The sequence below is a fragment of the Dromiciops gliroides genome, chromosome 4, assembly GCF_019393635.1.
Source record: "Dromiciops gliroides isolate mDroGli1 chromosome 4, mDroGli1.pri, whole genome shotgun sequence".
Lineage (NCBI taxonomy): Eukaryota > Metazoa > Chordata > Mammalia > Microbiotheria > Microbiotheriidae > Dromiciops > Dromiciops gliroides.
The window spans coordinates 70,979,071-71,004,185 of NC_057864.1; the positions used below are offsets into that span (position 1 = coordinate 70,979,071).

At 40.0% G+C, this 25,115-nt stretch overlaps 1 protein-coding gene across 10 annotated transcripts in view; it reads left to right on the top strand.

Moving 5' to 3' along the window:
* The window catches only part of RASAL2 (RAS protein activator like 2), a 354,882-nt gene that overhangs the window by 283,210 nt on the left and 46,557 nt on the right, over positions 1-25,115 (top strand). For all 10 annotated transcript variants that reach the window (XM_044000631.1, XM_044000635.1, XM_044000632.1 and 7 more), the window contains one exon: positions 7,435-7,544. In XM_044000631.1, coding sequence (XP_043856566.1) covers positions 7,435-7,544 — 110 coding nt within the window. The remainder of the gene's footprint in view (positions 1-7,434; positions 7,545-25,115) is intronic.

A 25,115-nucleotide genomic window follows, 5' to 3' on the forward strand; every position in this document is an offset into this window, starting at 1 on the left:
AAAGATGATGAGGGAAGCTAAGGACAAGAACAATAAAAAGGATTTTGAACTTGTTGGAGAAAAATAAGATCAGAAAAGTGTAGGGCATTTGCTTCAGGTGGATGGAATGTGGACAACTGACAAAAGAGAGAAAGGAAGAGCTGTTCAATTCTTAATTGCATCTGTTTTCTCTGCCAAGGAAAGGATTTATATGTGCCCTTGATCTGATGTTTTCCTGGCTTCTCTAGCACATTGCCAACCCCCTCACTCATCTCCTTTCCAACATTCAATCTTCCCCTATTGACTGGTTTGAGCTGGAAAATCATTTGGCACTATACTTCCAAAGTCTCATTAAACTGTGCCTTCCCCTTGACCCTGCATTATTACTGCTAGATATATGCCCCCTTTCCCCAAAGAGGTTTAAGCAAGGGAGAAAGGAACCTTGTATATAAAAATATTTACTTTTTGATGCAGCATAGAACTGGAAACAAGGTGAGCACATCCACAAATTGTAGAATGGTTGAATAAATTGTAGTTTTTAAATGTAACATTGATTTATGAATGTATGGGCTCTAAACATAGGCAGATCTCTTGAATTCTATGGTATAAATGTGGTAGAGAAGAATGTCATGGGGAGTAACTGAATTCTGTGATTATGCTGTGAACCTTGCCCCTGACAAGCTTCACTGTTGGGTTTTGGAGGATGAGTGGGGAGTGGGTCCTGACACAATTTATTTTTAAAATGAAAAATTGTATAAGGGATTCCTCATGAGATGCAGGTTGAAAATTGAACAGAAACTACAAGGAGTTGCCTGGGGCACTGAAAGGCCGTGACTTGTCCACGGTCATACAACAAATGTATGTCAGAGGCAAAATTGGCACTGGAGTCTTCCCAACTCCCCTATGCTGTATCTCACACCTAGTTTAAATAGCATCAAACTTGGAGCAGTTCCTTTTACACTATCAGCCAGGGGTACTTATAAAGAAATAGTTTATTATGATTTCTTGTCAAAATCTTAGAATTTGAATTCCACAATTATTTTTCTTGTAATTTTGGAATCCATGAACACCCCATGAACTCCGGTAACTTTATGTCCTTTCTTACAAGTACTTGCCACCCTCATAGCTTTGACTTTAGATATAAATAACATCCATTGATTTTTGAAGGGGAATAATAATATAATACATCTGGTCAAATTTGTAGTACTAAATTCTAAAAGAAAAAATTATTTTGACATAGTTGGCAATCATTTTAGTCACCAAAGCAATAATCAATGTTTCTTATCATTTTTCTTCTTCAGAGAGCTTTTCCATTTGGCTTTTCAAGCTGTTGACTTTTTTCTCATGACTTTACTGTATCACTCTCATTTCTCTTTCCAATTTTTCCTCTACTTCTCTTACTTTATCTTCAAAGTCCTTTCTGAGTGCCTCTATGGCCTGAGACCAATTCCTATTTTTCTTGGAAGCTTTGGATGTAGGAGCCCTGACGTTGCTATCCTCTTCTGAGGGTACACCTCAATCTTCCTTGTCACTAAAGAAACTTTCTATGGTTCACATTTCTCTGTCTGCTCATCTTGCCCATCTTTTACTTGACTTTTAACTCCTTCTTAAACCGGGGCCCTGCTTCCAGCCTGCACCGTCCCAAGCTTCAAGGAGTCCCAGGTGGTACAATTTAAGATAGGGAAGGTTCTTCACTTGCCTAGCCTATACTCTGTTCTGTAAATAACTCCAGGCCAACTTGCCAATTAACCAAGCAACAAAATTATGTTTGCTGTGGTTGTTAGTTCCCCCAAGGCTGTGCCCCTCTCCAACCTGGGCGGCTGCCACTCAACATTTCTTCCTGGTTCCCTGCTGGGGTAGAACAACCAAATTCCCCCTCAGCTCCTGCAGAAACTCCTATAGACTTCCCCCCCTGGCCAACCGCTCAGCCCTCTCACCAGACCATGAGCTTAGTTTCAGATGATGCCGGCACTGAAGCTGATTTGGAGGCTTGGGGGTAAATTTCTCTGGTGCAGCCTGCTTGAGGCTGGATCTGCGTCGGCATGACTGCCAGGTTGGACTCTACTTCCACCCTGGTACAGTAGGCTCCTCCTGCCAAACTTCTAAGCCATCTTTGGCTAGAAAATTATCTTAGCCCGTCTTTTTGTGGGTTTTGCTGCTCCAGGAGTTGTTTTATGGCTGTGTTTCTCTAATCACTTTTTAATCTAGCTAATGTTGCTATAAATGTTATTCCTGTTTTACACATATCATCTTTTTAGTCTTCCTGGCCCATTTGCTAGTGTGACAGAGGACATTGCATATGACATAAAAGGGTTGGATTTTTTTAGATTAATTTAGTCCGAATTTTGATATTTACATTTAAGATGTTATTTTTAATATGACCAGTATAAGTTGAGGCAAATTCAAATGAACTCCTGCTACATTATCAACTCTTCTACAAATACTATATAGCCAGGACTTATATAAATAATACATAAAATAATATGATGAGGTACTACTTACTCGGTACCCATTTCCTTTTTTTTTTTTTCCCTTACAAAGTAAATATTGCCAATGGGGACCTTATCAAGGACCTCTTAGATGCCCTGAAACTGCCTTCTTCCCTAGCCATTGTACATTGCCCTGCCCACACAGGGAATAGTGATCCTGTTTCAAAGGGAAAATCATCTCAGACACAGACAGGAAGCCGCTTCTTATATGATTAACCATAGACAAGAGTTTGAGTCTTTTAGAGTAAATGACTCCCCTTTTGAGGAATATGTTGACGAATTAAAGAAATTAGGGAAAGGTTAAGTAGGGTAGATTTATGATCTAATATCCAATTTTAATCTCACAGTTTTGAAAATGCATATGCTATTTTACTTCAATGTAGCAACCATTCTTCAATACCTAATCAAACTCTACCCTCTTCCTCAAAGCCTTCCTTAAGCATCCTAACATGAAAAGACCTCAACTTCCTTTGACCTCCTATAGTAATTATTGTTTCTATAATTCATTTGGCAAATAATCATGTTCTTTTATGAAAGCTCACCAACTGGTACCTTGAGCTATTGAAGTCATTTGTTATCTCCCAGTGGATAGGAATTAGAGATAGAAACTAGAGTTGTGATTTCATTGATATCGGGACCTCCCAGATAAGGAAACTCTCTCAACCAATGGCTGTTAGCACCTTTTCAGTAACATAAGGTCTCAGATAATAGAAACTTGAAAGGTTTTGCCCAGTCCCTCAGCAAATATTTGTCAGAAGTGAACATGAAAGTAGGTCTTCACAGCCATGCTGTCCTCACTGTATTTGTCTCCCCAAGTGCACTGTAATTTGCTTGAGGTCAAAGACTGTGTCTTATAATATTATGTATATCACTCAGTGCCAAAGTATACATTGCTGTCTATGATCCGGATATTCAATAAACATTTGTTGGCTTTATTTTAGCATCAGTTCTTTTGGAAATTCCTTTTATTGTAGCTTAAAAATATCATCTATATGGATAAGCATTATTTTTCTCATTCCATTTCTACCAATCCTCTTGTTGACTTCTCAGCCTGAACTTATATATCATGGTTGTACACTGAGCTAGTACTTTGAATGAACCAGCAAATGACAGCCTTTTGTTTTGAATATATTTACTAATGCTGAAGCCATCAATGTGCTTGGTTGTGGAGTAGTTTAGTGCATTGCCCAAAGGACCAGCTTTAAATTATTATTCACCTTTTATGTTGTTCAGTCACTTTAGTTTTATTAAATATTTGTAGTTTCTCTGAATTCCTACAGCACTTAACTGCTCCCTAATTGTTCCTTAATTGTTATATGCTCATTTTATCTCCCCAAGTAAATTATACTCTCATTGAGGATGATCAAGACCATTACTTTTTTCAATCAAAAAATAATTGTTTAATGTTTACCATATGCAATTTACTGTGCTTGGGGAACTATGGATAACAACAGAAAAATAAAGCAGAGCCTCTTGCCCTCCAAGAAGTAACAGTGAAAATAAGGTAGATAAGGTGTTCCCACAGATAAATAAAATACAAATTAGAGATAAGGTATTAAATATAATACAAATTAATTTATACATTCATAAGAGTAAGCCTCAAAAATTGCAAAGTTCATAATTTGTCATTGTTGGTTGTTTTTCAGTTGTGTCTGACTTTGTGACCCCTTTGGGATTTTCTTGGCAAAGATAATCGAGTGGTTTGACATTTTCTTCTCCAGCTCATTTTATAGATGAGGAAACTGAGGCAGACAGGGTTAAGTGGCTTGCCCAGGGTCACACAGCTAGTAAATATCTCAGGCCATATTTGAACTCAGGAAGAGTAGTCTTCCTGACTCCAGGACTGGCACCCTATCCACTGTACCACCTAGCTGTTCATAATAGGTTTCAATAAATGCTTGGTTTATTTGATTATTACTTCAGAATTTATACTTGTTTTCTGTAACTAAGTAATTTAACATTGTCAGTCAGCTGTTTTCCCTTTATATTCCCTTTATATGTTTCCCTTTATATTTTTAAATCATACCTAATATACAAGTGTTCCTTAGTTCTTTCCCCTCTCTATTCCCAACCTAAAAAACCAAGCACAAGCTCTTTCCCAGCACTGTTTAAAGTCCCAACTAAGTTTTATTTAGTGATCGAAACTTGCCCACATGCCCTCCAGTGCTATTATTTTCATGAAAAGTCCTGCTTAAGTTACTATGTTGAAGTTTCTCTTTCTTGCTTAAATTTACAGTTATTCAAAGGTATGCCTCTCAAATCAACACTTATTCTTTGTACCTTTCTTCCTATTAATTTTCTTTATATTTTGGTCAGCCTTTATTAAATCTCTCACAAACAAGCTACCTAAATTTCACATGAAGCAATAGAAGGATCGCAGAAGAGCTTTTTCTGCTCTGAGGATAATTATAGTCTCTTAGAACCAAACAACTGAAATAGACATATACTGGTTAATTAAATGTACAAAGGGACTTGAAAAGTGACTGGTGGAACATCTCTTTTACCTGTCTACTTCCTGGTTGATAAAAGCATTTTTCTCATGATGTTTTGGAACTGTTGCTAAATTCACTTTTTTAACCTGAATGAATCACTGAGAGTTAGGGTAGTACTATCGTTAATCTCCCTTTCACTAATGTGAAGCATGAGCAGTTAAATGAGAAAGCAGGCCTGAACACTGCTGTGGTTCTAAGTTAAGTTGTTTATTTGAAAGAAGATCTCTTTCCCTATTCCCATGAAGGATTCTTCCTCTTCTCCAGCTCTTAAGGGAACAACAGTACTGGGATACAAGGGAGTCAGTGTCTCCTACTATCACCATTGAGGCTTCTGAGAATGGTTGCATAGCAGCAGTAATATTTCAGTTAACCAGCCTTGCCCAGATAGCAAAGTTTGGTCTTCAGGGATATGTTTTTCCAATTTCAGATGGTTGACAACTTCTATTATTATTATTATTATTATTAATGTTGTTATTACAACGTTATCTGAGTTCCAAAGAAAAACATCATTCTAACCAGCAATTCCTAATTCCTAACTTTGTTTTGACAGATTGTAGTGAATATCTAATAATTACCAGTTTGCCATTTTAGATTGTAAGACAAGTATGTTAACCAACTGGAATTTGGGAAGAATTATTGGATGATTTCGGTTTTTTTTTGTTGTTTTTTTTTTATTTGTGAGTGTAGCGATGCAAATTTATCCCTTCTTTTCCTTCCAAACATGTACAATCATAATTTTACATTTATATAAAAGTCTTGAATGATGGAAAGGAAACTCATTCTTCCAATGGCTTCAATTTAATTCTTAAAATTAGGCCATCAGATATATTATACACTATAAACAGACTTAGCTACAATTAGAGACACAAAAGTAGAATTTTACACTTTCAATCAGAGGAAACATTTTAAGCATTGAAAGGATCACCTAAAGCAACTATGCATAAAATGAAGCATTTTCCCAGCTTTTCAAAAATCTGTTTTCCCATTGCTTTCCAGGTATACATGATAGAGAGATAAATATGGTACAAAAGAGAAAGTGACAAAATATAAATTCGGTTGGGTTTTAGAACAAAAGAATTGATGCCATTAATGAAAGTTATCAGTTTGGGATATTTCTGTCAAACATTTTACAAGCATCAAGCTCCTAATAAAATTTGATAACAGGACTGGATTAGATAAACGTTGAAAATAATCAAACAGCCCTCCCTTCTCATAGATGCATATTTTCCCCCTTTGTTCCCAGCATCCCCTTTGCTCTGTCACACACAGGTATGCATGTATTCTTCCCTGGCTACCACCAGGAAAAGTCTCAGACTTCATGAAATGACAACTTTTCATTGGGAGATTGTCTTTTCGTTCCTCCTTTTTGACCTCTCTGCAGACTTCTCCTTGATACTCTGTTCTCCCTAGCTTTCCAGGACACTTTTCACCTGGTTCTCTTCCTACCTGTCTGGCTGCTCCTTCTCAGTTTCCTTTGCTGGATCTTCATCCAGGTCCTACCTACTAAGGTGTCCCTCAGGGCTCTGTCCTAGGCCTTCTTCTCTCTCTAAACTTCTTTTCTTGGTGACCCTGTCAGCTTCTATGGATTAATTATCATCTCTCTGCTGATGATTCTCAAACTTATCTCGCCCTAATTTCTCTATTTTTTTTCCTTTTTTGGTGAGGTAATTGGGGTTAAGTGACTTGCCCAGGGTCACACAGCTAGTAAGTGTCAAGATTTGAACCCAAGCCCTCCTGACTCCAGGGCCAGTGCTCTATCCACTGCGCCACCCAGCCGCCCCTCTAATTTCTCTATATACCTTCAGTCTCAAATCTCCAGTTGCCTTTCAGACATCTTGAACTGGATGTCTAGCAGACAGACATCTTAAACTCAACACATCCAAAACAGAAACCCTCTCCACTTTCAAACGTCCCTATTACTGTAGAGGTTAACACCATCTTCCCAGTCCCTCAGGCTCACAAGCTAGGAGTCATCCTGAGCTCCTTACTTTCTCACCCTGCCCCATATCAAGCCATTGCCAAGGCCTGCTGATTTCACCTTTGCAATAGCTCTCATATGCCCCCTTCTCTCCTCTGACACTGTCAGCACTATAGTGAAGGCCCTGGCCATCTGATACCTAGACCATTGCAATAGCAGCTAAGGCTCTGCCTGCCTTATGTCTCTCCCCACTCCAATCCATCTTCCATTCAGCCCCTGAAGTGACTACAATTAGTATGAAGACTGAATTAGGGGCAAGGAGATGGAAAGGAAAATGCTAAATATATAGTAGCAGTCATTTTTAAGGGTCTCTAAGATTCTTATGTCATAAATTGTCATTTGATTTGGACTGACAGATATATTACAAATCAAGCTGTTGTGCTGATATTGATTGCAAATGTTTTCACCCATTTTCTACAAAGGGACCTCTGAAAAGTGGAAACAAAAATGTGATTCTTAAGAATTCCTCCATTTCACCTTTGCCTTTTCATTTTAGGGCTTCTTCAGCAAGCGTTTGAAAGGCTCCATAAAGAGGACCAAAAGTCAATCAAAACTTGACAGGAACACGAGTTTCCGGCTCCCGTCTCTTCGCAACACAGATGACAGGTAGGAGGCTGTTTCTGGAAATGGAGAAAGAGGTTTCTGCCTGTGTTTATAAAAACAAAACAACATGAAAATGTAAGGGAAAAAATGCAGTCTATTTCATTTGTATGGACATATGAATTTTTCAAACGTTTCCAGCCTTTCGTGTGGAACTTTAGTCTTTGATCCATGGTTTATCTAAAGGCTCCTTCAGAAGGAATCATTAGAGTGTCATGGAAGGAGGGCTACGCAGCAGCAAACAGGCAGTAATTCCCATTTCTATAGTGGGGAGAAGGTTGTCAAAATTCTTTCCTCACAACAGCTTTCATCTTAGGTCAGCAGAGCAATTTCCCCCCATTTTAGAGATGAGCAGGCTGACTCTCAAAACTCATACTATTTCAGAGCCAGGATTTGAATCTAGTTCTTCTGATTCCAAGACCAATTATTTTTCCCTCAAGCCACATTGATATGGGTCTCCCACACGTTAATAACATCCTATAACGTGTGGGTTAGGAGAAAGCTTCACTGTCTTACTGTGGATTAGAAGTTGTCATACCTGTCCAACAGCCTCCCAGTGTTCATAGGATCCAATGAGATCGTGTATGTAAAAGCATTTTTTAAATGGCCAGAAAACTAGACAAATATAAGGTGCTACTGTTATTTGTTACAAGCTTTATTTTATTTTTTATTTTTATTGTATCCCTGAAGACCGCATAAGCAGCCATCTTAACAGGTAAAGTCCAACATTTAACCAACTTCTTATTGGAGATGACATAGCACCTGTGACCCAAGCACTTTATATGTGGCTGTAAAGGAACGATATTTGTTTCCTATGTGACTCAGTCATGTTTTACTTTCTAATCAAACTAATTGTAATACCAAAAAAAAAAAAAAAGACCCAGATTCCCAGTGGTTGAACTATAGAGTTTACTACAGCAAACTAGAATTTCATCAGCTGCAAGTTTCTAAATTTGGCCATGTACTTGAGTTTATATTTGAAGTTTAACAGGCACTCATCTCCTTAAAGCTCAAACAGAAATATCAATGTTTCTAACCCACTTCATGCTCTCATAGGCTGTAGCTTTTGTTTTCAGTTTGCCCGACAAACAAACCCCTTTTTATCCAAAGCATGGAAACCATCAGAGAATTATTGCCCATCTCTTGCAAAAGAATCAGATGAGACTGGCTAAGTCGGTAACTTGTCCATTTGTATGTGGTAAATCTTTGATGGGCCATAGATTTGTAGTAGAAGAAGTGATGAGTCCAAGGACATGGGTCCAAATCTCTCAGCTCTGAAACCTCCCCTCCTGCTCCCCCAACAAGGTATTAGGCAAGCCACTCTGCCTCACTGAGCCTCCATTCCTTGATCTGTAATTGTAGAGGGTTAGACTTGATGATATTCAGGGCCCCAGAAGTTTGCCTGTACTCACCATTCATCTATGCTATAGATGTTCTTTTTTTTTTTTTTTAATGGGGCAATGGGGTCAAGTGACTTTCCCAGGGTCACACAGCTAGTAAGTGTCAAGTGTCTGAGGCCGGATTTGAACTCAGGAACTCCTGAATCCAGGGCCGGTGCTTTATCCACTGCGCCACCTAGCCGCCCCCTGCTATAGATGTTCTATATGGTTTTTTTTTAATTATTTATTTACAACTATTTCTAGAATGTACCACAGTAGTCCTCAAGTCTCTCTATCACCTCTGTATGTTTTAAGCTCTTAAGTTAATTCATTAAGCACCTACTATGTGCCAGACACTGGGCATACAAGTACATAGAATTAAATAATCCCTACTTAAACACCCTTAACATTCTAATCCAAGAGGTAGCACGTTCAAAGAAAAATGTACATAGCATACATGCAAAGTGAATAAAGACATATGTACAAAGTTGTTAAATACAAGGCAGTTTGAGACAGAGGGCACTAGCAGTTGGGGAGATCAGTAATGACCCTATCCAGAAGAGATGGTACATACCTGAACTGCATCTTAAGAGAGAGGGGCTCTGTGAGGCACAAGTAAGTGGGGAGTATACTTTAGTACAGTCATGGGGACCAGCCAAATGCAGAGGCATTTGGAGATGGAGCAACAGAAAAGCCTGTTTAGCTAGAATTCAGATTGTGAGAGGGGAAGTAATATCTACCGAGGTTCAAAAGATAGGTTGGAACTAGATTGTATGAGGAGTTTATATTTTATACTAACACCAATAGACAGCCACTGTGGTTTGGTAAGTATCATGTGATCAGACCCTATGCTTAAAGAACATTACTTTGGCATCAGTGGATGGGTAGACTGGAGTATGGAGAGATTTAAGGCAGGGAGACCAATCAGGAGGCTGGTCTAATAACATAAGCAAAAGGTGCTGGGAACTTGAACTAAGATAGTAGCTGGATAAGTGATAGTAAAGTTTAATATGTTACAAAGCTCTTGTTGAGCAAGGATCCAGGTGTAAGAGATGATGTAAAGGAAAAAATTCCAAAATCTGGCAACTAATTGGTTGAGGGAGAGTGAGGAACCCAGTATAATTCTGAAAATACAAACCAGAGACTCTGGAAGAGTCATGATGTCTTTGACCAAAATAAGAGAGGAGGATTTATGAGAAAAGATATTGAGGTTAGTGTTAAACTTCTGGACTTGAAGATATCTCTGGGACGTCCAGTTTGAAATGTGTATCTTCATGCCTTGTTTTCTTCATGTTCCTTTACCTCAGTGCTCTTTGTTCCCATAATTTTATTCATCACAGGATCTGAAAATAACCTAAAAACAAGTCAGTGAAATGACACAAACTGAAACTCTAGTTATCCCTTCCACATCACAGGGTTAGGGGTGTGAGGATCCCCATAATTTGGGAAATCCACCTAAAACTTTTTGGCCCTCTCTTAATACCAGAGGAAGTCTGATTTTTTTCTTTTTCTTTTATGGGGAGTTTACAGTACCTTGTAAAATTTGTGTTCAGTGCTTGGTCATAATCTCTGTGTCATCTGCTGGCCTTCACATGTCATCTGCAGCTTCCATAAAACTCCCCAAAATTTCCCACTTAATTTCTTATGATGACCCATGATATATCAGAACTGAGATGGGGAAAGTCTTGATGTGGTAGGAGTAACTATATTTCAGAAAATTCTCTTTAGGGAAGAGCATGCCATGAAAGCTTCCTCAAATTCAGGAGCCAATTTAGTCAACTCCTTGTATTATTGTGATCCAGCTTTTGGAAGCTTCATAAAGAGAGTTACTTTTTTCGCATCCCTACAACTGTACATTTCTTTTTACTTTGCATTAAATGTCATCTTCCATGTTCAAAGTAAATGCCCAGTTGTATCCTCTCATGTGTTCATGGTAGCCCACAGGAAGAATAAGGCTGAGATCCCAAGATTTGAGATTCACTTTAGGTCTTTGGAGGACTGCTGTTGTGTTCTGATGTGATTTTGCAGCCTTTCCACTGGCCTGAATTTATTATCCAGGCCTGTCATATTGTGCTGCTTCAATCAATAAGCCATCTTTCTGCCTAGAATTTAGCACGATAGAAGACTGATACTAAGGTTTAATATGTTACAAAGCTCTTGTTGACCATTTGAATTATGGAGGCACAGCCATCAGGATTCTATAAAAAAACAAAAAACCCCGTGGTCTTTCCTTTCTGAGGCTGTCCTCACTATAGTTTAAGTGGATTATAAAGTTACAGAAAAAGACCACGAGGCCCTTACGCTTCCTGACCAACTGGTGACATGTAGAAGTAACCCTGTGATGGCGCCTGGGATGGTCACTGGCGTCCTCGCAAGTGTAACTCAAGCTTTGTCATAGTTCTCTGTTTCTGCCTCATGTGTATATGCTATCAAGTTCCCATCCTTAGTTTTGACTCGTGAAGCCTAAGCCAGGACTAAGTATGTCTTTTTGTTACCAAATACGTGACATTTCAGGGCAGAGGTAGGGCAGAGGTTGTAAGCAGGACAGGTCTGATGAACTGGACCCAGTTCAGCTACATCCTTCTTCCATCCGAGTCTCATGATAACTGTCCCTGACTTGAAAAAGAAGCAGCTCTTCTCAGTCACCGGAGTGTCAGGAGCATAAAGAAGTGGGGATTGTCATATGTCTTGAGCTCTTCAAAGGAGGGCTTTAGATAGCTAAAAGTGGTATTGTCTGTGCTCCTGACACTTTAAAAAGATGAAATTATCTTCATACAGACTGAAGTACGAGTTTAGGACAGCAGAAAAACATTTCAAGATAAGCTATTCTCTTCCTGTATAAGGATTCCTTCTTTAGGTCCATAGGTTTTTCTATGCAAGACACCACTGGGCTTCTCGAGCAAGCCGACTTTATTGGTTTGAGTAGGCCATAAGGGCTCTGGGTCTGTCTCGCCAATGATCCACAAATCATAAACTAAGTTCCTTAGGTCCAGATGATATTTGGCACTGCTGCTCTCTGAAGGATCGATGCATAATGATCCACCCACTCTGGAGAACATGGGCAAGATGTGTGATTTTCTAAATATTCACAATAATGATTTCTATTTTCAGCCAGAGGGTCATAAACTTCCACCAAAACTCTAAAACCACTTATTTAGCCTTTCTAAAATTCTGAAGAACTAGCAGTATGTTCCCATTACTGTTTCATGCTCAAGGTGTAGAGAAGAATTGAAGGGTAGCACTTTCCCTCACTCCTGCTCTAATGTTCCTGCCATCTGGCCAAAACTAGTAGGAGCTGGAGAAGTACAGAAATCAATGGTCACCCAACATTCTCTAGCCATCCCATATTTGAATGTCAGCTGTCAGCCTCACTGCAGAAAACCAGGTTAAGATTGCCAGATATATTTAAAATTACAGCCTTCTGGCCACCATTTTCTCATTGCCCAAAATGAATAATAAAAAGATTTTAAACTTGTTCGCCTTTACACAATTCCCTACCAAAACAGCCAAGTGTCTTGAAGTGCTTTGTTGATTCATGGATGCAAGATACTAAACTGTGTGGCTCTCATTGGCAATAGAAAGTTAGAACATTAATCGATCTCTGAATTTTACTTCACTGGTAAAAAATAGGATTTTAAAGCAAGCTTATGGTAGAGTTCTTGATCCCAAAGCAATCACAGATCTGGTTTAAAAAAAAAAAGTCATGTCCTCCCCTAAAAACATTAAAATTAAACAATCTTAGTTAAATATCATATAGCACAGTCTTTGCTTCACCATCTGTCCCCCTTCTAGATGCACTCTAGCATGTTAGTATCCCTCACAAAATGTTTGAATGTAGTGTTCCATGTGTTTGAACAACATAGATTGACTCTCGTCAATTCAGTAAATATTTATTATAGTCCTCTGTCCAGGGCACTGTGCATGCTGGTGATACAAAGACAAAGCCACCTCCTGCCTTTAAGAAGCTTACATTCTACTTTTGTCCTTGCATTAATACAGTTTAAGATGGCGTTAACTTTTTTTTTAGCAGCAGTTTAATATATTAGGCTAACACTGAGTTTGTGGATAACTAAACCTTCCAGGTCTCCTCCCACTCTGGGCTTGTGAAGTGAGGTTTTTAAACCTATATAAATTTCAATTCACAACTGAAGCAAATACCTCTCTAGCTTTAGTACCATTGTATCTGGATATGCCACATGATTGAAGTTGCTTAAAACTGTGGCACAAGGCACCCATCCCCTGATTTTAGATTAAAAATCACACTATTGTATAGATTTACCCACCGCCTGTACCACCAATGTGATTCCCAATCTTCCTGCCCTGACTCCATTTCCTATGTATTTCCTTGTGCCTAGTGAAACCCTTGCCTGTATATTTACACAAGGTTTACACTGTGTCCAACCTGGTCTGAATTTCTGAATAGTGATCCATCTCTATATATTCTGGTGAGGCCTTGCCTAAATACCAACCTCAGCTTGCCTATTTGGACTCCATCCATTGCCCTTTCTGTCTTGGCCTAATACCCAGATTCCATTTTTATCTTTCTTCTCACCTCATCACAATTTGTTCCTCATCAGACGTTATTAAGCATCTCCTCTACGTGGGGATTGACTTGTCAATCTTTCCCTTTAGTTTTTGGACTCTTGGTATTCAATGGAAACTCGGCTTCTTTTCTGTATCAATCAGGTGAGCTGTGGGTATGTGTATATTCAATGCTGTATGAATGCAGTGTAAAGTCACACAATGATATTTTGGTTTTGCTATCCTAAAAACCCAAGAGCTTTTAAGGAAGTAGAAATTCTTGCCTTGCATCGAACCCTTGTATCTGATTCACAAGTTAAAATAGAATGCATGATCTCTGCCCTTGTGGGGCTTTTGAATTAGAGGGCTTCTAAACTAATTAAAAAGGCAACATAATATCTGAAAAGCTGAAGAATATCTGACAAGCAAGTGCAACAATATATTATGAATTACACAAGTGGCCAAGTAACTTGGGCCATCCTAGAAAGGTTTGAACGCTCTAGTTTGTGTAGAGGAATTTTATCTTTTAGGCTATCAAGAACATTGTGAATTTTTCCAGTGAAAGAGGTACATGAATACAACCATGTTTGGTAAATGGTATCTTTCACCTGAGTGTAGTTTGTACTGAAAACTGGGAGAACAGCTAAGAAAGCATTTCACCAACTAAAGCATGTAGTGATGAGAGTCAGGGTAAGTGCAGTTGCTAGTCATAAATATTGCAAAGGACTCAGTAAATGTTTAGACATGGAAGTCAGTAATTTGTTAATATTAAAGTGGAACTCAAAATAATGGTCTTGGACATAATGAGAATATCATTTTCTCAAATTCTATTTCTAGTCTTTTAATAAAAAGTTTAACTGTAGAATATAGGGTTTACCCTACCAGTATGTCTCAACCCATTTACCGCATCCCTTGATCCAACTTGGGATCCTTTGTTTTTAGTTTTGTGAACTGAATCTCAAGCCTCCTGTGTCATCCTCATCTCTTGGCTTTGGGCAGATTTAACCATTTCCTCTAGAAGGTGGGGTTTTAGTAGGGACTTGAAGGAAGCCAGAGAAGTGAGGAGGTGAAGATGAGGAGGGAGAGCATTTGGGGCCTGGGGGACAGCCAGTAAAAATTCCCAGAGGCAGAAGGTCAAGTGTCATGTGCAGTAAACTACAAGACTTGTTTGTTGCTTGATCACAGAGTAAGTTTGGGAACGGGGGAGAGTAGAGAGGTGAGGGGGGAGGGGGTGTGATGGCCACAAGAGGCTATGAAGAACTTTGAACAGAGGATTTTATATTTGATCCTGTGGATAACAGGGATCCATTGGAGTTGATTTGAGTAGAGGGGTGACGTGATCAGACCTGCACTAGGAAGATAACTTTGCCATCTGAGTGGAGGATGAATTAGAGTGGGGAGAGACTTGTAGCAAGCAGAACAACCAGCAAACCATTGCAGTAGCCCAGGGGTGAGGTGATGAGGGTCTACGCCAGGTGGTGGCCATGTCAAAGGAGAAGAGCGGGTGTGCAAGAGATTTACAAAGGTAAAATCAAAAGCCTTGGCTACAAATGGGTTATTTGTGAGAGAGGAGTTGAAAATGAACCTGGACAAGCAGGGGGATGTTTGTGCCCTACGTAGTACTAGTAAAATTAGGGAGAGGGATGAGTTTAGGGGGAAAGGTTGGACATACAGAGTTTAAGATGTCTGCAGGACATTCAGTTTGAGATGTTCTATAGGCAGTTATCATCAGTGTAAAACTGTAGGTCTAGCAGTTAGATCTAAATAAGTAAATTTGAGAATCATCAGCATAGAGATGATAATTGAATCTGTAGGAGCTGAGATCACCAAGTGAAATAACATAGGGAGAAGAGGGCCAAGGACAGTTAGCAAGTATGACCATAATGAAGGTCCATCAAAGAAGACTGAGAAAGAGTAATCTGAAAACCAAGAGAGGGGTGTTCTAAACACCTGGAGAAAAGAATATCAAGAAGTGGGTGACTGATGGTATTGGAGGCTGTGGGGAGATCAGGAAGGATGAGGACTGAGATAAGGCCATTAGATTTGGCACTCAAGAAGTCGTTAGTAGCATTGGAGAGAGCAGTTTCAATTAAATGATGGTGTCATAGGGGCAGCTAGGTGGCATGGTGGATAGAGCACCAGGCCTGGAATCAGGAGTACCTGAGTTCAAATCTGGGCTCAGACGCTTGGCACTTACTAGATGTGTGACCCTGGGCGAGTCACTTAACCCCAATTGCCTCACCAAAAAAAAAAAAATGATGGCGTCAGAAGCCAGAAGTAGAGGCACAGCCTTCTCAAGGAGTTTAGCCACAAAAGGGGGAGAGATATGGAATATAGCTAGCTTTGGCAAGATGGATGGATCAAGCAGTTCGTGCTAGAGTTAGAATTTAAACCCTGTTGTCTTTATTCCAAATTAAATTTTCTTTCAACTCTATTATGCTGGGGGCAGCTAAGTGGTGCAGTAGATATAGCACCGGCCCTGGATTCAGGAGGACCTGAGTTTAAATCCGGCCGCAGACACTTGACACATACTAACTGTGTGACCCTGGACAAGTCACTTAACCCTCATTGCCCTAGCCCCCCAAAAATTAGTTTAGTCAACTCTATTATGCTGACTTGTGTGAAATTTAAAATTGGATATTAGATCATAAATCTCCCCTACTTAACTTTTCCCTTAATTTATCTCCCAGACTAGTAAATGGAAGCTTCTGGTTTTCTAGATAGAGCCTTTATTGTATATAAGGTGTTGTTGATTAGAAGGATAGGAAAGTAGAAATACAGTAGAAATCGTCTTAAATCTAGGCTTAGTCTATATTTCTTATAAAAACTCACCAAACCAAAAAAGGCCACCTTTGGAGTGAGGGAGACCGTCTGTGCTGCCCGCCAGGAGTCCCGCCAAGCAGGCAAAAAGGCCTCTTCCGTTCTCTCCACCCCGGAAGTCAAAAAAAAAAAACCCCGGCAGGCAGTCTGACATGCGCAGCAGGCGGACTGCACCCGGCAGGCAGTCTGACATGCGCAGCAGGCGGACTGTTCATCTCCTCCCCAAAAGGGTGGTCCTTGAAAAACTGGCGTCCTTCAGTTATCCTAACCGACTGTTAAAAACTTTCATATTTTACTACATTTCCCCCCTTTGCTTCCTCAAGAAATGGAATGTTTCCTTGATGGAACAGTAAAAAGAATATAATAACCTTTGCTGACTAATAATATGCGAACAACAATACAGAAAAGGAAGAGAGGAAAGTTTTGTCCAGAGGGGCGATTTTTTTTTTCTTTCCTCATGAACCGACGCTTTGACATTTGTCTTGCAAAGGGAGAGCCTCTGCAGAGAGTACATGTTACAGATAGTATATAACAGAAAGGAGATAGTAAAAGCTAATAAAGCAAAACAGTTCATATAAAGTCTCTGAGTTCTCTTGTCTTCTTGAAGTGGTAAGATGTCATCAGGAGGAAACTGGATTCTGGTCTGGAAAACTGGATTCTGGACTCTGGTCTGGATTCTGGACTCTGGACTCTGGTCTGGAAAGCTGGATTTCTTCTTTAACTGTTTGAATTGCTGTATTTTTTTTTTTTTTAACTAAACCTTAGCATAGCATTTTGCAATCAGTAACACTTTTTACCACCATGTGTCTGGATCAAAGCAAATTTAGTATGTGTTCATGACACCTGAAAATGTTATGGAAAGGTTATCATACCATATCTCATGGTTCCGAGACAGCCAGTGATTGTGCTAGGCCACAGGTGAGTTCAACTGAGTGAGATAAAAAGATAAATAAGTTCAGTTAAATTAGGTTAAATTAGGAGGGAGAGAGGATGAATACTGGACTGTGCCTAGTAATTGTGCTCTACATAGTCACCATCATAAGCAAACCATGGACTTATGTATACCTGTCTCTCCTTTTGTTGCACATATATTCTCTCCAGGGCCTGCATCAGAGTTCACAGCAAGTTAGTCTCTGAAATGATAAGTTTCCATATTTCTGAAATCTCATTAATTTCACCAAAGACAATATGATGGTAAAAATGTGTGCTATGCTGCATAACTGAGAATATATTAGTGATATATACAATAATTCCAAACCATACCCAGAGTATAATGACATATAAATAATAAACGAATGTAAATAGCTGATTATATTAGACATTGTTACATAATCTTCTTTTAGACATTATTACATAATCTTCTTTTAGCAATTAGACCACATCATCTTATACATGAATTCTCTAGTATAACAGTAGCAGATACTTAAAGTGGTGATTAATTCATCAAAAAGAAATAAGACTTCAATTAGCAAGATTCAATATTCAATAGCATATACTTAAAATGCCTTTGAAAAGTCACTTAGTTTACAAAATCGGGTTTTTAAAGAAAAGCAAAAGAAACAAAAGTAAAAAAAAAAAAAAAAAAGCAAAACCAAAAACCAAAAATAAAAGGCAAAAGATTCGCTAAGCACCCTTTTGTGCTCTTAAAGAACTTAAAGGTGTGGTGAATTCCAGGTCTTTTCAGTGCCTTTCAAAAGTCAAAACAAAACAAAAAGCAAAAAGGATTAAAAAAAAATAGGTATAGGGTAGGGAAAAGGGTGGGAGAAATTGAGGTGGGCCAGAAAACTAGGCCATGTGCTTCAGTGCTTTTGCCTGTGGAAGGAAATGCTTGTTAAATTTTAAGGTATTTAAGCTGCTAGAGTTTGGGGTATGCCACATTGTTTTAACTGGTTCCCCAATTCTCTGCATGCCAAAGTGGCAGGGGTTTCTGAATTGTCATTGATCTTTCTAATGCTGTCATAATGTTCTTTATGGTAGAAAATGTGGAGTTCTCTAGCATCAGTTTTGTCTGTGCCACTGATTCTCAATAAAGGCTGATTTAATTGATGAACCACAACATTCAGCTGATGCTGCTTAGCAAATGCTACAATTGTATCATTTCCTCCCCACTTTCCAAATTTCTTTAATTCATCAACATATTCTTCAAAAGGGGAGTCATTTACTATAAAAGACTCAAACTCTTGTCTATGGTTAATCATATAAGAAGCAGCTTCTTGTCTGTGTCTGAGATGATTTCTACAGTGACCTTCTAGCTGGTCTGCTAAAGCCCTAAAAAGGCAATTTCCGTCTCCTGATACTTTACGAAGACTGAGTCCCAAAGCATTTAACTGATCAGTGGGATTCTTAAATGGGAACTGCCTGTTTCCTCTGAACTTTCTTTGCTCTTTAACAGTTGCTATCGTTAGGGTTTTTACCTCTTTAGCGTCTACCTCAGGTCTATCTGAAATGTCTTCACCTATGAATGGTGCAGGCTTTATATGAGAGCAATGAATCCATGAGTCTTTTTCACCAATTTTAATGGCAGTAGGAGTTGTCAATAATACCTGAAAAGGTCCTTCCCAGGCAGGTTGAGTTCCACTGGTTCTCTGAAAATTCTTTACATATATTTTATCTCCTGGGTTGAAGTTATGCAATGAAAAGTCTAATGGTCCTGCCTGGACCACAGCTCCTGCCTCATGGAGTTCACGTAGCCTGGTTTGTAATTCCTGTATATAGGAAGCAACAGAAGTATCACCTCCCACCAGTGATGTATAAACTGGGGAAAAAGTTTTAGCTTGGATAGGAGGGTGACCAAAAAGCATTTCATAAGGAGATATATGAAGTTCTCCTCTTGGTCTACTTCGTAGATAGAATAATGCCAATGGTAGAACATCAGGCCATTTCAAATGGGTTTCAGTACATAATTTGCCAATCATACTCTTAAGCTCTTTATTCATACGTTCAACTTGGCCTGAACTTTGTGGATGGTAGGGCGTGTGGAATTTTGGAGTCACTCCCAAGAAAGAGTAGATTTGGGATAAAATCGAATCAGTGAAATGTGTGCCTTTGTCAGAATCAATGCGGGCTGGTGGGCCAAAACGAGGTACTATCTCTTTAAGGAGAATTTTGGCAACAAAGGCAGCTGTGGCTCGGGGGCTGGGAAAGGCCTCCACCCACCGAGTGAGCTGATCAACTATAACAAGGCAAAATTTATAATGTCCTGCTTTTGGCATAGTAATATAATCAATTTGTAAGTGCTCAAAAGGTGTATATGCTAGAGGACGCCCTCCATAAGCTTTGGCCTTAAAAGCATACTGATTATAAGACTGACATGTGGAGCAGCCCGAGCAGATTCGAGATGCTGTATTAGTCACACCTGGTGCTATCCAGGTTCTCTTAATAGAGTCTACAATGCCTTGTGTACCAAAATGGCCTTTTCTGTGAACAGAGAGGCATACCTGGTGGTAGAATTTCCGGGGAAGAAATGGCTTACCTTCCGGAGACACCCAGATGCCATTGATCTGTTTCGCCTTAAATTTCTTTTTCCACTTTTCTACTTCAGAATCGTCATAGGTTAGGTTGGAAGGAATATCCTCAGAAGGTGAAAGGTTAAATACATGTTCAGGAGCTTCTAATGCAGCAAGCTTGGCTGCAGAATCGGCTCGTGCATTTCCCTTTGAAACAGGATCACTATTCCCTGTGTGGGCAGGGCAATGTACAACAGCTAGGGAAGAAGGCAGTTTCAGGGCATCTAAGAGGTCCTTGATAAGGTCCCCATTGGCAATAGCCTTGCCCGAGGATGTTAGAAAGCCTCGTTGACGCCAAATCATACCAATAAAGTGGCATATGCCAAAGCCATATTTCGAGTCAGTAAAAATAGTGGCACTCTTACCTTTGGCTATATTACAGGCCTGTGTAAGAGCCACAAGTTCAGCAGCCTGTGCACTAAAATGGCAAGGCAGAGAAGCTGCCCAGAGGGTGTCATAATCAGAAACTACAGCAGCTCCAGTAAAACGGGTTCCCTCTCTCATAAATGAGGAACCATCTGTATAGAGGACAAGATCAGGATTTTCTAAAGGTGTATCAAAAAGATCATCACGGGGTTTTTCAGCCATATCAACTAAAGAAGCACAGTCATGCAACGGTTCCCCCGAGAATGGTAAATTAGGGAGTAGTGTTGCTGGATTAAGAACTGTGCAGCGTTTTAAAGTGATATTCTCATTACCTAACAGGGTTATTTCATACTTAGCCAGCCTTTGATCTGAAAAGGCTTGTGTCCTGTGACGTAGTAAGAGAGCCTCCACTTCATGAGGGCATTGCACAGTTAGAGGGTTACCTAGGACCAAATCAGAGGCTTTTTCTACCAAAAGCGCTGTGGCCGCCACTGCTCTAAGGCAAGGTGGCACTCCAGCCGCTACAGGGTCCAGCTGAATTGAATAGTAGGCTATAGGACGCTGGTTAGGCCCCAGTGACTGAGTCAGGACTCCAGAAGCCACCCCCCTTTGTTCATGCACAAAGAGAGTGAAAGGCTTACTATAATCTGGCAGTCCTAGGGCAGGTGCTGATAACAAGGCCCGTTTTAATTCTTTTATGGCTGAGAGATGCTGGGGATCCAACTGTAAAATGTCTGGAACAGAACTTTTTGTAAGAGCTATGAGGGGTTTAGTAATTTCACCAAAAGAGGGTATCCATTGTCTACAGTACCCAGCTGCTCCCAGAATGGCTCTCAACTGCCTCTTAGTAGTGGGGGCAGAGAGTTGTTGAATGGCCTGGACTCGCTTAGAAGAGACAGAGCGAGTTCCAGCAGCCAAAATAAATCCTAAATATTCTACCTGGGGCAAACACCATTGTACCTTTGTCTTGGAAACCTTGTGTCCTCTCTTGTGCAGCTCCAGCAGTAAGTGACGGCTATCTTCCTGACAAATTTCAGCATTAGGAGAGGCCAAAAGTAAGTCATCAACATATTGTACTAGTGTGGAGGCTTTAAAGGTAATAGAGGCCAGATCCTGCTGTAAAATTTGGGAAAATAATGTGGGACTGTCTACAAATCCCTGTGGAAGTCTAGTCCAGGTCCACTGTCTATTTTTCCAGGTAAAAGCAAATAAATATTGGAAGTCCTCATGTACTGGTATGGAGAAAAAGGCAGAGCAAAGGTCTACCACTGTGAAACATGTAGATTCATAGGGAATTGAGGAAATTATCATAGCCGGATTTGCGACTATAGAATGTCTAGGAATAACATAATTATTAATCGCTCTAAGATCTTGCACAAAGCGATAAACAGGTTTACCATCTGGCCCAGGCTTGGGTTTTTTAACTGGCAAAATGGGAGTATTGCATGGAGAGTGATGACATGGAATAATAATACCCTGGCTTTTCAAAGCCTCAATTATAGGGGTGATCCCTTCTATTGCTTCCCTAGACAATGGATACTGTGGAATGGAGGGGGGTGGTCCCCCCTTAACTTTAAAGGTAACAGGCATGGCAGACTTAAGGAGCCCCACCTCATTAGGGGATGAGGCCCATAAAGACTCAGGAATGTCAGAGGGGATTTTGGATACCTCCCCTGCTGTTCCTTGAGCTTCTGTAAGTAAAATTGGTAATAAATGAACAGTATCCTCTGGCAATTGTAAGGAGACAGCCCCATCTGGAGCACAAGATATGGTTGCTCTAAGCTTGCAAAGGAGATCACGACCTAATAAATTTACAGGGGCATCAGGCATGAGTAAAAATGAATGTTCTACTGTTAAGGGCCCCATAGATACCATGCGAGGATTCAATTTTGCCACTCTCTGGCTCTTTCCTGAGACTCCCACTACATTTAAATATCCTACAGGTCTACACCCAGCATCTGGTTTGCTTACTAATACTGATTTAGAGGCTCCTGTGTCTAGCAGACAATCATAATAAGTCTCCCCCACTTTTAAGGTGACATGTGGTTCATTACTCTGGGGAGGTGAATGGACTGGCACAAGTGCATTCAAAAAATCCGGATCTGGGAATATATGGCTTTCATTATCTATGTTCCATTCCTCCCCAAGACACCGTCATTCCTGTGTCCTCTTCTGAGGGGGACCTTGGTTACCATTATTCTGGTACTGCCTTTCTGTATTCCTCCGAAAAGATCTATTTCTATTTTGATTTCGCCTGTAATTAGAATTAGAATTTCTTCTCCAAGTCCTACATTCTCTCAATTCATGCCCCTCCTTACGACAGTAACAACACACCTTAGTGTCCTTGCTCCGGTGTTCACATGGCTGACTAGGAATCGCTGGTGCCAGAATGCTCTGTTTAGGGTGATCTGGATCTTCCTCACGTGAGTCAAAGACATAATTTGCAAGTTCCTTAATTCTATCTACTGTGAGATTTCTCCAGTCTGGACATTGTTTCAGAAAGTATCTGCGTATTTCTGGCAGTGAATTATAAACAAATGTGTTGAGAACGATATAGGAATCTCTTAAATCTACTGGATCCAATCTGGTGTACTGTCTAGCGGCCTCACAAAGTCTATCATAAAATCTGTTTGGTCTTTCATTAGCCTCCTGAGGTAGGCTTAAAAATTTCTGCCAGTTTTCCGGTTTTCTAGAGCAAGATTCCATTCCCTTCAGAAGTGTTTCTCTAGCATCTTTTAATCTTTGGAAATCCCTATCATCATTATAATTCCACTCTGGATCCTTTAGAGGCCATTCCACATTGGCCTTACCTTTCGCAACAAGGGCATTTCCTGCTGAGATAATATCTGTAATCTCAGTTGGGGACAGTAAAGTTTCCAAAAGGCAAGTAACATCAGCCCAACTGGGTTGATATGCATTAAATATAGTCCTTAACTGTGAAATTACAGTGTTTGGATTTTTCTCAAAACTAGGGATGAAAGATTTCCATGCGCTCAAGTCACTTGGTCTAAAGGGGCTATATTTTCTGACTTGAATTGGCACTCCCTTTTTACTATGTTCTATAGCTTCCTGCAGAGGGAGTAGTTTCTGTTGATCTGATTCTAAACTTGGATCATCTCTAGTAGAAACAGCCATTTTGAGGTCTCTCTCCATATGTGAGAATTTCATTTCGAGGTCTCTCTCCATATGTGAGAATTTCATTTTGAGGTCTCTCTCCATATGTGAGTATTTCATTTTGAGGACTCTCTCCATATGTGAGAATTTCCCCCATATCATAACAATGATAATAACAAAAACAAAACAAGACAAAAAAAACCCAAAAAAAAATAAAATCCTTAGTCGTATGAACTATGGATGTGGTATTAAAAGGTATTTCAATTGCAGGCATAAAATTTCTACTTATATTAAACGTATTTTCCCAAAGATTCTCACTTATACTGTTATACAAAAAACTTTTTGCTGCCTGAATGAGGAAAAAACCAATAATGTTTTGAAGGACCATTGAGTAAACTATTCCTCTAAGTCGGGACGTTATGCTGTCCCAATACATTCCGATGAGAAAAATCAAAGGGATAGTAGAATATTCGAGCATCTTGCCCTTTAAACTGGGCTGGCTTTTCTGTTTAAAGCAAGACTTTTAGAGGCTTAAAGTCTTTAAGGGAGATTAGACAAAGGGAAAGTCCGTGGCGGGGGGGGGGGGGGTATTCGGAAAATCCACCGAATTAGCCGGCTTATGGCCAAACTAGGGAGGGTGGGAGGGTCCTTAAGGTCCCTTCGGGGTCGCCAAACTGTGAAATTTAAAATTGGATATTAGATCATAAATCTCCCCTACTTAACTTTTCCCTTAATTTATCTCCCAGACTAGTAAATGGAAGCTTCTGGTTTTCTAGATAGAGCCTTTATTGTATATAAGGTGTTGTTGATTAGAAGGCTAGGAAAGTAGAAATACAGTAGAAATCGTCTTAAATCTAGGCTTAGTCTATATTTCTTATAAAAACTCACCAAACCAAAAAAGGCCACCTTTGGAGTGAGGGAGACCGTCTGTGCTGCCCGCCAGGAGTCCCGCCAAGCAGGCAAAAAGGCCTCTTCCGTTCTCTCCACCCCGGAAGTCAAAAAAAAAAACCCCGGCAGGCAGTCTGACATGCGCAGCAGGCGGACTGCACCCGGCAGGCAGTCTGACATGCGCAGCAGGCGGACTGTTCATCTCCTCCCCAAAAGGGTGGTCCTTGAAAAACTGGCGTCCTTCAGTTATCCTAACCGACTGTTAAAAACTTTCATATTTTACTACACTTGCTAAGTGATCTGCCACCAATGTTGGGGGGGAGGGGATTGAGGGAAATGGGACAGGAAAAGGCTTAGAATCTCTGGGATGAGAAGAGTATGATCAGAGAAGAGTTTATAACCATTGAAGAGTGAGTTCGGGTAAGTTTTTCAGGGTCATAGGAGTTTGGCCTCAGGGTGGAGCCCCTCTCAGGTTTTAGGCAATTTTGATGAGGAAACAGGTGTTGGGGTGTTAAAATGCCTAACTTCTCTCTGAAATGGTGTTACCTAAGTATACACATGTGTGAAGAGAAGTGACTGCCATAATAAAGAGGAAATGTCATAATGCTCATCACTGAGTCTCCCTGTGTTTCTGACCTTGTGATACAGATACATGCCTATGTGTATAGAATTTTTGAGTGCAGAGCAGTGGAGCTGATTTTTACTTTATAAAAAAAATTTGCATGTGAATATTGAATTGCTTAAAGCAAAAACTGTTGTGTAAGTTTTACAGGGTACTCCCAGTCAGGCACAAGTTACAGTGAGTTGTCTCTTAAGTTCCTTTCCCCTCTGAGAGTCTGTGATCTTAGGATTTTGTCCTCAGTGTTTACCTTTGCCATGAGGGTTTGTTCACTTTAGCACACAAATCATATGGACCCTCATCAAGGCTTTGTGGCCCATCCCCTATTGCCTTGAGCCCCTCTGCTGTATTAGACCATTGTCCT